The sequence below is a fragment of the Globicephala melas genome, chromosome 15 (assembly GCF_963455315.2).
Source record: "Globicephala melas chromosome 15, mGloMel1.2, whole genome shotgun sequence".
In the NCBI taxonomy this organism is placed as follows: Eukaryota; Metazoa; Chordata; class Mammalia; order Artiodactyla; family Delphinidae; genus Globicephala; species Globicephala melas.
In genome coordinates this window covers 17,033,547-17,047,867 of record NC_083328.1, presented here as the reverse complement: position 1 = coordinate 17,047,867, position 14,321 = coordinate 17,033,547, and the positions used below count along the sequence as shown (strand labels likewise).

General features: G+C 48.7%; 1 protein-coding gene across 2 annotated transcripts in view; it reads right to left on the bottom strand.

Annotated features, from left to right (window-relative positions):
* Positions 1 to 14,321, bottom strand: part of GSG1L (GSG1 like) — a 219,886-nt gene that overhangs the window by 23,609 nt on the left and 181,956 nt on the right. Inside the window, exon 5 of one of the 2 annotated variants that reach the window (XM_030871584.2) lies at positions 2,600 to 2,767. The exons of the other annotated variant lie outside the window; for it this stretch is intronic. Within the exon in view, the coding sequence (XP_030727444.2) occupies positions 2,600 to 2,767 (168 nt within the window). The remainder of the gene's footprint in view (positions 1 to 2,599; positions 2,768 to 14,321) is intronic. 2 annotated transcript variants of the gene reach the window in all.

Genomic DNA, 14,321 nt, shown 5'->3' with positions numbered 1-14,321 from the left:
ATAGCAGTGAGAAGACAGAACTGGAAAATTCAGGTCAGGGGGGCCCTCACACCCCTATTCTCTCCACAACACGCCCTGTTCCCCAAGGAGTAAGAAACGTGGGCAGGGGGGCTCAAGGATCTCTTCCCTCACGTCCCTGGCTATGGTTTCAGGAACTCTGGCCACTGCAGGAGTTCAGCCCTGCTGCTGGGTCCCCACAGACCTGTGTAGACATCTGTCTGTGTGCTCTGAGCTCTTTGCAGAGAAGCCACCAAAAAAAAGAAAGAAAGAAAAAAAAATGAACAGCCCAGCTAAGCTGAAATGTTCTCCTTGGAGAGGAAGGGAAATAAAATTTGATGAACCTCTGCAAAATGTTCAAGTTATGAACGTGTAAAGTGATATTCTGCACATATGCTGGGAAGCATTTATCTTCTCCCACATCGTTGGGGCCTGAGCTGTTCAGGACCAGCGAACAGCAGCTTCTTGCTGATGAGGTACGAAGAGGTCCTGTCTTCTGCCCCAGGAGAACGAGGGAGCCCATGATGCTCCGGGCTCTCCCACAGCCCAGGTGACAGAAGATGCGGTGTTCATGGGGCAGCTTTAGACACCAGGCTGCTCACGCAGCTGCTGTAAACATTTCCTGAGCACCTACTACGGGTCCCGTGCTCTGCCAGTCATCACCACCTTCCTAGTGGATGGGCTCTTTCCACAGCCGTGAGCAAGGCGGGCCTGTGTGCCAGGCTGGCCTGACCTCCCTGACCACACCTGACAGGCCCAGGACTGGACAACTGACCTGGGACTTTGATGAAGGGGCACTGGGATGCTGAACCTGCCCAGTGATGGTGGGGCTTGAGCTGAAAGTGGACGAGGCAGTCAGGGCTGAGGTCACCAAAGAGAAGTATTCAGCCAATCTCACACACACACACACACACACACACACACACACACACACCAAACTAACCCCCAAAATGTTAAATTAGCACCTATTAGGTGCCTGGCCCAGTCCTCGGTGCTCAAAATACAGTGGGGAAGAAGTCAGCAGAGCCCTTCCATCATGGAGCTCCCGGTCTACAAACTACCAAACAGATAAACAAATAAAATAATGTCAGGGGCTTCCCTGGTGGCGCAGTGGTTGAGAGTCCTCCTGCTGATGCAGGGGACACGGGTTCGTGCCCCGGTCTGGGAAGATCCCACATGCCGTGGAGCGGCTGGGCCCGTGAGCCATGGCCGCTGAGCCTGCGCGTCTGGAGCCTGTGCTCCGCAACGGGAGAGGCTACAACAGTGAGAGGCCCGCATACCGCAAATAATAATAATAATAATAATAATAATGTCAGGTTGTGTAGGTGCTATGAAAAAATAGCAGTGATAAAGAGTGACTAGGACAGCGTGTATGGGGGTGTACAAATTTAGATGAAGTGATTAAGGAAGGCTTCACTGAATACGTGACATCTGAGCCATGACCTGAGTGAGCCAGCCAGATGAGGATTCCAGGCAGAGGCACAGCAAGTACAAAGGCCCTGAGGTGGGGATGAGCTTGTAGTGTTCAAGAGACAGAAAGGAGGCTCATGGGGCAAGGGAGAGATGATGGGGTCTGCAGCAGTCAGAGGGAGGTTCTGGTGTGGCCCCCACCACCCTCCACCACGATACTTCTTGGCTTAAACCCTTCCATGTGCCCCACGGAGAGTCCAACTCCTCAATGCTGCCCAGCTCCAAGTCTCCTTCCCCCTTTTCCTCCTCAGACTCTGTCATCAGTCCTGAGAACCTTTCAGTTCCCTGCCACCAAAAGGCATTATGGCATGTCCAATCAGCTCCCCAAAAGCAGGCTGTGATAAAGATTTGGGTACAGGTAGTTTATTTAGGAGATGGTCCCAGGAAATATGATAACCATTTGCTTGTCCTTCCATCCATCCATCCATCCATCCATCCACCCATCCATCCATCCATCCATCCATCCACCCATCCATCCACCCATCCATCCACCCATCCATCCATCCATCCATCCATCCATCCATCCATCCATCCATCCACCCATCAATTCATCCACATAACCACCCACCCAACCATACATACATCTGTCCATCCACTCAACCGTCCAACCATCCATCCATCCATACATCCACCTACTATTTATTGTCATCTTCTCTATTCCCAGCAGGACTCTAAGGACTCAGGTGATCAGATGTGGTCCCTGACCTTGAGGAGCCCTCCTCCTCTAGCAACCGTCACTGATCCCACTGCTGAGTCTTTTTTTTCACTCAGTGCTGTGACACAGCCCAAGAAGGAAACCTTGGTTCTGCCTCCCTGTGACCCTATCTTGGTTCTAAGAAGCATGGGGCCCAAGGGCAAACACTCAAACTTGATTCCCTTCTTGGTTTCTCGGGCTCTGTTCACATAAGCCCAAGGCAACCTCATGCCCCATAAAACATTAAAATGTCCCAGAAATTCCAGCATAGTGGGGTCCAAACGCTGCCTCACCCAGCCTGCCCCTTCCAACCTGCAACCCCCCAGAACACTTCCGTCAGATCACTCTAGTTTTCTACTGGCGCCCTGTGGCCACTGAGGCCGGGCCTCGGGCTTCTGATTCCCAGTGGTGGCCAGAGGTGACCCCGTGTGCACTGACCTCTCCCGGAAGTACTTGATGGCCTCAGGGTCTATGAAGGTCGGCTCCTCCCGGTAGCCCTGCTCAAAGACCTTGCGCTTGTGCCGGAACTCAATGACCGTCTTGGTGTAGGAGTTGAGCGTGGTGACAGAGGCTGCCATGCAGCAGGTAAAGGAGCCCCACGCCAGGCTGCCAAGAGACGAGGAGAGAGGTGCCACGGTGAGGGTGGGCAGGGGACAGAAAACCACACCCACCAGACATCCGGACCTGAGCATGTGCTGCTGCAGAGAAGGGTAAGACTTGATCCCTGCCCCACCCGTGGTCTGGCCTGGGAGACAGCATTATCTGTACACTGTGATGCAGACACCACAGAGGTCATCACTGGGAGGCAAGAAGAGAGCGAGTCATTCCATCCACAGGTTGGCATCAGGGAAAGTGACCAAAATACAACAACGCCTGCAGTCGGTCTTGGAGGATGAGTGAGAGTTTACTAGGGGGAACAGCATTCCAGGAGGAGGGAAGAGCATGTGTAAAGGCGTGGAGACAGGAGGCAGTAGGAAGCACGCCACAAACCGTAGGAGGTTTGAGGTGCCGAGTGAGGGAGTGTGAGGAGGTTAGTTGGAGTTGATGATGGAAAAGCAGAGGGGGGTCAGATGCCCTAGTAGCTGATTTTCCATGAGAGTTAATTCACCCTTGTTCCCGAGTGACCTTGGCAAAGGTGTTTCGCCTGTCTGCCTCATAGAGTAAGTACCATGTCACAGGCCTGTGGCAAAGATTAAAGGAAACGACCCATTAAAAATATCTTAGAACAGCACCTGGAAATAGGAGGCACTCAAGAAAGGTTTGCCCTCGTTACTGCCATCACTATTATCAACATCCTCACTACCCACTTTTTTTTTTTTTTAAATTGGGATAGAGTTGCTTTACCGTGTTGTGTTAGTTTCTGCTGCACAGCGAAGTGAAATCAGCCATATGTATACATAGATCCCCTCTTTTCTGGATTTCCTTCCCATTTAGGTCCCCACAGAGCACTGAGTAGAGTTCCCTGGGCTACACAGCAGGTTCTCATTAGTTATCTATTTTATACATATTAGTGTATATATGTCAGTCCCAATCTCCCCATTTAGCTGACTTGGTTTCCAAGCTCTTTCTCTGTTAGATTAAGGCTCTCTGCTCACACCTCCTCCGGGCACAGCTGGGGACTCCTGGCTGCGCTCACCTGATGTGGATGTCAACCAGAGCTGGAGAATCTGTCCCGTCCACATCTGGAGAGAAGGGAAGGGGGGTGTGGAGCTAGGAGAGTCAGCTGGCCAGGCTGCTGGTCTTCTGTGCTCCAGCGCCCACTCTAGAAATGGCCTCCTGCCTGCTTCCTCTGATCAAGACCGTGTAGTAACATGTAGAACCAGAAGTGGGGTACCCGCCTTGCTCCAGTTGCACCCGGTCTGGTTCCCAGGTACCTGTTGCCCAGTCTCTGTCTTGATAACTGGTTTCCTACACATCAAGGGCTCAGTTTTGTTGCTGCCAACGCTGCGCTGTCTCAGGGCCTCCAGCCTCCCCTTCCACCAGCCACCCATTGGGTCTCTCAACATCACCGCCCCTGCATTCCTCAAGGTCAGTGCAGCCCACCTCCCATACCCACTGCTCTTCTCTGTGTCAGTCTCAGAAGGAAAGCAAGGGGAAATCTGAGGATTCCGCCTTTCTCCCAGGGATCCCCATTCATCATCTCTCCCTTATCGCAAAACCCTTTAGGAGGGGGCTTCCCTGGTGGCGCAGTGGTTGAGAGTCCGCCTGCCGATGCAGGGGACACGGGTTCATGCCCTGGTCCGGGAGGATCCCACATGCCGTGGAGCGGCTGGGCCCGTGGGCCATGGCTGCTGAGCCTGCGCGTCCGGAGCCTGTACTCCGCAACGGGAGAGGCCACAACAGTGACAGGCCCACGTACCGAAAAAAAAAAAAAAAAAAAAAACCTTTAGGAGATTCCCCTGTTTTTTCATAAGAAACTAATTTAGGTCCTCTAGAAACTCTGAGTATCTATAATAGACAGCTGCAGGGTGTCAGTCTGGCCCCTCTAAGAACTGCCCTGTCCATCAAAGGGCGTAGTAGGTGACCCCACCCTACTGTTCACAGATGATTGGAGGAGGGCCGAACATCTGTCCCAAGCTGGTCCAGTCAGATACATTGTTCTCTCTTCTGAACAATGAAACTGAAGAGTCTAGCTCAATCTGGGATGTCTGTTTGAACTAGAGTGATGGAAATTCAGAACATGAGGACAGAGAATGAAGAAGCAGGCTTTTTCTGGGATTCCATGAGTACACGTCTGTTGGTTTGGCCTGACCAGCACCCATTCTGTAAAGGGACCACTACTCCCCTCCTCTTGGGCCGTGTGGTTCCTGTGGGGTTGGCCTCACCCTCAAACTTTAGGGGTGTGCACATGACCTAGGCCTGGCCAAGGAGAGTGTCACTTCCATCTGGCCACAGTAATTGGTTCAGGGATGGACATGTGACACCCTGATTAGGCTATTGAGACTCATTCCCAGGACTTTTGCTGAAGCTATTGGGAAACAGGGCTCATCTTTTTTCTGGGGTGCCAAGCTGGTGGGATTTGAGCCAGGAGCTGCTGGAGCCCATTTGGTCACCCCCCGCCCCCCACCCCGAGAACGAAGCTGACTCAAAAGGAAGCAGAGCCGCAAAAAGGAGCTAGATCCCTGAGTTGAAGCCATTACTCCTGGACTTTCAATTATAGGAGCCCAAATGCCTTTTTTGGATTTTTTTCCCCCCTCAAGCCAGTTTGAATTGGGTTTCTTTCATTGGCAACAAAAGTTCTTATACAATTACTTTCTATAAATTCCCTTCTTTTGCATAAGTTCCCTTTGAAGTAATTTTCTAGTCTTTACAACCAGGGATCTTTACTCTGAACAGGTCTAACTCTCAACTCTGATGACTCAAGCAAGATGGCGCATCACATTCTATCACATACCCCTGTTTAATTTCACCACAGTCCTCATAACACCCTGCACTTCTCTTGTGTCTTTTTTTTCTTCTTGTGCCTTTTTATCTATTATTTTTTTATTCTTTGTTTTTATTTTTATTATTATTATTATTTTTTTTTGCGGTACGCAGGCCTCTTACTGTTGTGGCCTCTCCCGCTGCGGAGCACAGGCTCCGGACGCGCAGGCTCTGGACGCGCAGGCCCAGCGGCCATGGCTCACGGGCCCAGCTGCTCCGCGGCACGTGGGATCTTCCCGGACCGGGGCACGAACCCGTGTCCCCTGCATCGGCAGGCAGACTCTCAACCACTGCGCCACCAGGGAAGCCCCTATTCTTTGTTTTTAAATTAAACATTTTATTTTGAGATCATTACAGATTCACATGCAGTTGTAGGAGGTGATTCAGAGAGATCCCTGTGTACTCTTTACCCAGTTTCCCCCAATGGTAACATCTTGCAAATATAGTAACAACCGGGATAGTGACACTGATACAGTCAGGATACAAAACATTTCCATCCATCACCACAGTGATCCCTCCTGTTGCCATTTTATAGGCATACCCACATGGCTCCCAACCTCTGGCAACCACTCATCAGTTCTTCGTTCCTATAATCTCGTCATGTCAAGAATGCTGCAGTAACGGGGTCACCCAGTATGTATGTTTGGGGTTGCCTTTTTTGCTCAGTATAGTTCTCTGGAGATTCATCCAAGTTGTGTGTATCAAGCATTTGTTCCTTTATATCGCTGAATCGGATTCCTAGAGCAACGTATGAGCTGCTCCACACTCTCACCAGCTTTTGGCACTGTCACTATTTATTAATTTTAGCTATTCTGAGAGACATGTAGAAATATCTCATTGTGGCTTTCATTTGCATTTCCCTAATGGCTAATGGTGTTGAACACCTTTTCATTTGCTTATTTGCCATCTGTGTATCCTCTTTGGTAAAATGGCTGTTCATGTTTTTTGCCCACTTGCTTTCTTTTTATAAATTTATTTATTTATTTTTGGTTGCGTTGGGTCTTAGGTGCTGTGCACAGGCTTTCTCCAGTTGCAGCAAGCGGAGGCTACTGTTCCTTGCAGTGCGCGGGCTTCTTATTGTGGTGGATTCTCTTGTTGCGGAGCATGGGCTCTAGGTGCGTGGGCTTTTAGTAGTTGTGGCTTGCGGGCTCTAGAGCGCAGGCTCAGTTGTGGCGCGCGGGCCTAGCCACTCTACGGCATGTGGGATCCTCCCGGACCAGGACTCAAACCCACGTCCTCTGCATTGGTAGGCGGACTCCCAACCACCGCGCCACCAGGGGGGAAGTCCTGCCCACTTTCTAATTGGATTGTTTTGCTATTGTTGTTATTTACTGTTGAGTTTTGAGAGTTTTTATATATCCTAGATATTAGTTCTTTGTCAAATATATGGTTTCCAATAGTTTCTATCAGTCTGTAGCTTATCTTTTCAACCTCTTAACAAGGTTTTTCGCACAGCAGAAGTGTTTAATTTTTTTTTAATTAATTAATTAATTTAATTTTTGGCTGCGTTGGGTCTTCGTTGCTGCGCGTGTGCTTTCTCTAGTTGCGGTGAGCGGGGGCTACTCTTCATTGCAATGCGTGGACTTCTCATCGCGGTGGCTTCTCTTGTTGTGGAGCACGGGCTCCACAGCGTGCCGGCTTCTGCAGTTGCAGCACACGGGCTCAGCAGTTGTGGCTCACGGTCTCTAGAGCGCAGGCTCAGTCGTTGTGGCGCACGGGCTTAGTTACTCCATAGCATGTGGGATCTTCCCGGACCAGGGCTCAAACCAATGTCCCTGCATTGGCAGGAGGATTCTTAACCACTGCGCCACCAGGGAAGTCCCAAAAGTGTTTAATTTTGATGAAATCCATTTTATCAATTTTTCCTTTGACGCTTTTGATGTCAAGTCTAAGAACTCTTTGCCAGGTCTAAATCCCAAAGATTTACTCCTAATTTTTTTCTAAAACTTTTATAGTTTTACATTTTATATCGAGGACAATGATCCATTCAGAGTTACTTTTTATATGAAGTAAGGAGTTTAGATCAAGATTGGGTTTTGTTTGTTCGTCTGTTTGTCACCATTTGTTGAAAAAGTCATTCCCTGTTCCACTGAATGGATTTACACCTTTGTCAAAAATCAGTTGGGCATATTTGTGTGGGTCTATTTCTGGGTTCTTTGTTCTGTTCCATTGATCTGTAGGCCTATCCTTCCACCAACACTACACAGTCTGGATTACTGTAGCTATATAGTAAGTCTTGAAACTGGGTAGCCTGATCCGTCCTGCTTTATTCTTCTTTCTCAAAATTGTTTTAGCTATTCTCGTTCCTTTACCTTTCCTAATAAGTTTTAGAATAATCTGGTCTAAACCTACAAGAAATGTTGCTGAGATTTTAATGGGAATTGCATTAAACCTCTTTCCCAACTTGAGGAGAATCAACATCTTTACCGTGAACATGGTGTATCTCTCCATTTATTGAGATCTTCTTCTATTTCTTTCATTAGCATTTTGTGGTTTTCAACAAGCAAGTCAAGTAGCTGTTTTGTTAGATTTATGACTATTTCACTTTTTGAAGTGTACATGGTATTGTATTATTTAGTTTTGTTGCCCAACTGTTTTTTCTAGCTTGTAGAAATATAATTGATTTTTTTTGTATTTTTATCTTGTATCCTGACACCATACTGAACTCATTTATTAGGTCTAGGCATTTTGGAGGGGGTAGATTTCTTAGATTTTTCTACAGAGACAATCATGTCATCTGCAAATAGGTGTAGCTTATTTCTTCCTTTCCAATCTCTATGCCTTTTATTTACTTTTCATGCCTTACTGCACTAGCAAGAACTTCCAGCACTATGTTGAGTAAGAGTGGTGTTCCCAGTCTTAGGGAGAAAGCATTCAATCTTTCACCATTAAGTATAATGTTAGCTGTAGGTGTTTGTAGATGCTCTTTGCCAAGTTGAGGAAGTTTCTCTCTATTCCTAGCTTTCTGCAAGTTTTTTAAAAAAATCACAAATGGATGTTGAATTTTATCAAACTTTTTTCTGCGTTGATTGATATGATTATGTGGTTTTCACTTTACGTCCCTTAATCTTCTGCCATCAATAATACAATTGCCTTAAATATTTCCTGAGTAATTTAGAACCACATCAGACCACATTATAATTTTTGCTTCAATCATCATGCATGATTCGGAAAATTCAAGAGAAAAAGTAAAAATGTTCTTTCTTCATTCCTAACATTCCAAGATGCTTTCTTTAATTTTTTTTTTTTTTTTCCTGTTTAGAGAACTCCTTTGGCCATTCTTTTAGGATAGGTCTGCTGACAACAAATTTTCTTAGTTTTCCGTCATCTGAGAATGTCTTGATCCCCCCTTTCCTTTCCTAAAGGATATTTTTGCTAGCAATGGAATTCTGAATTCTTTTCTTTCAGGAGTTGAAATGTCATGTCACTTCCTTCTAGCCCCATGGTTTCTGATGCAAAATCCCCTGTTTAAATTGGTTTTCCCTACAGTTAAGGTATTGTTTCTCTCTTGCTGCTTTCAATTCTTTTTTCTTTCTTTTTTTTTTTTTTTTGCGGTACATGGACCTCTCACTGTTGTGGCCTCTCCCGTTGCGGAGTACAGACTCCAGATGCGCAGGATCAGTGGCCATGGCTCACGGGCCCAGCCGATCCGTGGCATGTGGGATCTTCCCAGACCGGGGCACGAACCCATGTCCCCTGCATCGGCAGGCGGACTCTCAACCACTGCGCCACCAGGGAAGCCCAATTTTTTTTTTTCTTTGACTTCAGGTTTTTTAAAAACACAGCTGTATCATAGTGTGGATTTCTTTGGGTTTATCCTGTTTGGGTATCCACTCAGCTTGACTCTGTAGGTTTATGTCTTTTACAAAATTGGGGAGTTTTTCAGCCATTATTTCTCTGAGTATTTTTTCAGCACCCTCTTTCCTCTCCCCTTATGGCACTCCAACGTTAGATCTTTTGTTATAGTCCCAGAGGTCCTTGAGGCTCTGTTCATTTTTTTAAAGTCTATTTTCTCTCTATTGTTCAGATCAGGTAACTTCTATCTTCAAGTTCACTGATTCTTTCCTCTGTCCTCTCCATTCTGCTGTTGATCCCACTCACTGAAGTTTTTATTTCAGTTATTGTATTTTTCAGTTCTAAAATTTCCGCTTGTTTCTTTTTCATATTTTCTACTTCTTTCCCGAGACTTATTTCTTTCCTGAGACTTTCTATTTTTTCATTTGTTTCAAAGGTGTTTGTAATTGCTTGTTGAAGCATCTTCATGATTGCTTTAGAATCTTTCTCAGATGATTCTAACATCTCTGTTATCTCAGTATTGGGATTTTGTCTTTTTACTTTCAAGTTGAGATCTTCCCAGGTCTTGATATGGTGAATGATTTTTAGTTGCAAACTTGACATTTGGGGTATTTTTTTAATGAGACTCTGGATCTTGTTTAAACCTTCTGCTTTAGCTGACCTCCTCTGACACTGTTCTGACACAGGAAGGGGGAACACTGCCTTGTTAATGCCAGGTAGGAGTAGAAGTCCAGGTTTCCCACTGGGCCACCACTGACATTCAAGATGGAAAGGTTCCTGGTTACTGCTGGGCAGGGGTGGGAGTTCTGACCCCCTTAGGCCTTTGCAGATACCACTCTGGTTGGGAGGGGCAGAAGTGCCTCATTACTCCTCCCCAATTTGCCTCCACTGACACCACAGGGAGGGGGATGTCTTCATCACCACGGGGCAGTGGCGAAAATCCTGACTCTCCACTACGTCTCCTCTGACACCACTCCAGCAGGGACAGGGAGGGTTCTTACTTGTTACTGCCTACTGGGGATGGGAGTCCAGGCTCTCCAGGTGACCTCCACTGACACTCAGGGGTGGGTAGGGCATATTACCGTCAAGCAGGGCAAAAGTCACAGCTCCCTATTCTGGTACCAGCTCGGCAGGACGTGGGCGTGCAGCTGAGTGCCTCATTATAGCCTGATGCCATGAGATCTAAACTTGGCACGAGTGGGGTAGAGCCACAGGGTGGTTCTGCTGTTGTTGTTTGGGGTTTTTTTGTTTGTTTGTTTTTGTTTTTTTCCTGTGATGGGTGACTGGGTAGAGCAGTTATTGCTAAAAGTTTTCTGTCTTGGTAGGCTGGCCCTTTTCTGGTTCTTTGACAAGAAAGCAGACTTTTAGAGGCATTTTTATGGGGTGGGGCACAGGAGGGAGTCAGTGCCTTTTGGCATTTCTGAGTTGTTGATTTCTTCAGCTCCACATCTGGGATGCAGGAGACAAAAAGTACTCACCAGTGTGTTATCCCTTGGGTCCTTAGCCAGGCTACTGTCTTCCCTCCACCTGTCAGAGGCTTATTATGTTTGTTTTATATATAATGTCCGGGATTTCAGTTGTACTTAGCAGGAAGGTAGGGAGAAGTGTGTCTGCTCCATCTTCCCAGAAGTGCAAGTCCTTATTATTTGTTTTCGGATTGTCTTCCCCCACACTCCAGAATGTCAGCTTTATGAAAACAGGAGCTTTATTTCATTCACTGCTATTTCCTTAGCACCTGAAACAGTGCCTGGCACATAGCAGGTGCTCAATAAATATTTGTAGAATGAATAAATACAGATAAAATAAAAGCAGATAGAAAAAAACCCGTTCTGGTTTTGATGTGGGTGAGGGGTTCAGGGGTGCATCTGTGAGTCTTCAACCTCCCTGCTCCCCCAAACCCCCGGCCCTCAGGCCCCCATGCAGAGCACAGATTGAAAACTTCACGTCTGGGACGCCTGCTGGTGTTTGCAGCTTACATGGCTGGACTGGTACAGTGAGGCACGTGGGTGGTTGGCCTGGTTTTTGGAGGCAAGGACAGAGTGGACACTGTGACACGGATGGGGGAGGGGAAGGGGAGTGGCTGTCAACTAACTCTCTGTCTTCTGGGAGCTATAGCGGTGGGTCGGGGGATGCTAGGGGACCAGATTCAGAGATGCATGGATGCCACCTTGAAATCCACCCCAGGCCCTGCTCGGTGGAAAGATTGTACGTGGTCACTGAGGGAGGCAGCCCCCGTCCACCTGCAGGCCAGATGGGCATAGGGTCACTGTGTGGGGCAGGACATGGTGCAGATGCTCCTAAGGTAGGCCATCCTCAGTGCCTGTGAACTGAAGGAGCCAGGAGATGATGATGGCAGGTTCTGGGGGCCCAGCTGGTCCATCCATGGCAGCAGGGCACCCTTGGGCACCACAGTGCTCTCTCCCTGCCCTGGTCTTAGAGAAAAGGAGGCCAGTGCCACCTGCCTAGGAAGGGGGATGAGTAAGAGCAAGAGATTCCTGCGGACCACACAGCCTCTCGGTAACACCAGCAAACACCCTGTCCAGTGGTTCTTTGCAGCCAAGGCTCTTCCAGAACCCCCCTCCTCCTGCTGCAAGAGATCAACTTGCTGAAATGCCAGCTCAGCCCTGCAGAGAGGGCAGGGCAGCCTGGGATCCCCAGAGAGGGAAAGGGCTAACCTGCTGTTTCCATAGGGTCATGTAGACTGAAAAGGAGGGGAGGGGAAGAAAGGAGGACAGTGGTGAGGCCACCACATGACACACAGATGGGCCCCAGAAGCAGAGAGGGACCACTCTCCTGGGACCTGGCCTAACTTGCTACTCTCACTGTGTGACCTGGGACAAACTACTTAACCTCTCTGGGCATCCAGCTTTTATAAGCTACAACTCCATGATGTTCTACTACCCTCATTCTGTCATGTGAATGCTCAGGATTGGGGTTTCACCGTGTGTGCTAGGGTAGGAGGGCCCCTTTATCCACCTCTCTCCATTTTGATCAAATGCAAAGCGGAAGTAGAAAGTGACTAGCTTTCCATTCTCCCACCATCACCAGGAAAACTGACAGGTTGACATTCCAACCGGGATCACAAACTCCAATTCCTGCAAGGTCAGACAAATGACTAAGTGAGGAAATTGTAAGGCAAGGGGAGGCAACAGGGAGCAGTGGGGACTTGGGTAAAGTGGAGAGCAGGTGCCTCATCTAAAGGGGGCAGCCTCTACTCAGCTGAAGCTGACTGCTGCCATGTGGCAATGCAGGCTAGACACAGACATATCTTCCAATAGTCAAGAGAAGCCAGAAACCTGGATTTTTACGTAAAGTTTTTACAAATTTGAATGACAGAAATAAATGCAAATTAAAAAAAAATAAACCACTGTGGCAGGTCAAACAAAACATCTACAGGCTGGGTTCAGCCCTGGGCTTCACGCAGTTTGGAGCCTCTGAAGCTGATTGTGTGACTCGGGCCTTTGCCCTTTCTGAGCCTGTATCCTCATCCCTCAAGTAGACATGGCAACCCCTCCAAGTGGGAGTCAATGGCAGGACCGGACAGCTCAGGGCTTGTATAGTGCCTCCTGCTGTGCCTGGTACAAAGTTAGGTGCTGACCAACCTTGCTCTCATCCACCCCTTCCCCACACCAAGCATCTGCTGTGTCCCCGTGCCCCCCATCTGCCAGGGTCTTGCCTTGGCACTGTCATAGGTGGACCTGGAGAGAGTTAAGACAAAGAGCTGAAATAAAGGAGCAGGCAGGAGAGCTGGAGGGACCGGGGTGCAGGGCAGGGATGGGGTTCCGCAGCTTAGTGGGGGCCCACGGAGGGGAGTCTGGGCGTGAGGGGAGGGTGTGGCCAGGGCTGGATCTCAAGGAAACACTGAAGTCCTGAAAACAAGCGTGAGTAGCAAGTCGGGGCAGACTGGGAAGAACGGAGCGCAAGGGGCTGCCTGCAAGCTCACCGATGTCATCCTCTTGGACATTTGGGTCACATGTCTCTCAAAAAGTGACAATGGCATTACCAAAGGCCCAATGTCATTATCACCATTTATAATCGCTGCCACTTACACTTACTGTGTATACACACTTTAAGAGCTGGGTGTCACATGGCCCTCACAATAATAACCCCATTAGACCTGCATTACCGTGATCCCTACTCTAGAGATGAAGAAGCTGAGACTCGGAGAGGATGGGTCGCTTGCGTTTAATAGCAAAACGCATCGAGCACATTCTCTGTGCTAAGTGCCTCATGTGCGTTATTTCACACAGTCTCCAAAGATGCCCCCCACCCCTGAGACACACCTCCTGGGGTTCACGCTTTGTGCAGCACGTTCTCCTCGACCCTGGCCCCGTTACTTGCTCTTGACCATCAGAACGCAGCAGACGTGACACTGCGTGTCTTCTGAGGCAGGGTCCTAAAATAAACTTGCAGCTTCCACTTGGATCTCTTGGGACACTCTCCAGGGACCCAACCACCGTGCCTGAGAAGCCAGTCTCGCTGACAGCCGAGCTCCCAGTGCCAGCCAGCGCCGACTGCCAGCATTGCGAGGGGCCACCCTGGATGCCTAGCCCGGCGGGGCCCCAGAGGACTGGCCCCAGACAGCATCTGACTGAAACATCGTGGAACAGCCCGGAGCAGGACACCCAGCTGAGTTGGGTCGACCCACTGAACCATAAGAGATAATCACACATTTTTTATTTTAAGCCACTAAGTTTTCTGAGGACGTTTGATAAATCAACAGAGAACTAGAGCGCCACTCACAAGAGCCCCGTGACGTGGAAACTCAGGCTGTCCCCATTTTACAGCTGAGGATACTGAGGCGCAGGGAGGGTGAGTGACTTGGCCAGGCCCACCGCTGGTGAAGGTCAGGGTCAGGATCTGCTCCCAAGCTGCCTGATTCCTGAGGCCGCCCCTCAACCACGCCCTTATGCTGCTCACGGTGGCCGGCAGTGCCCGTCAG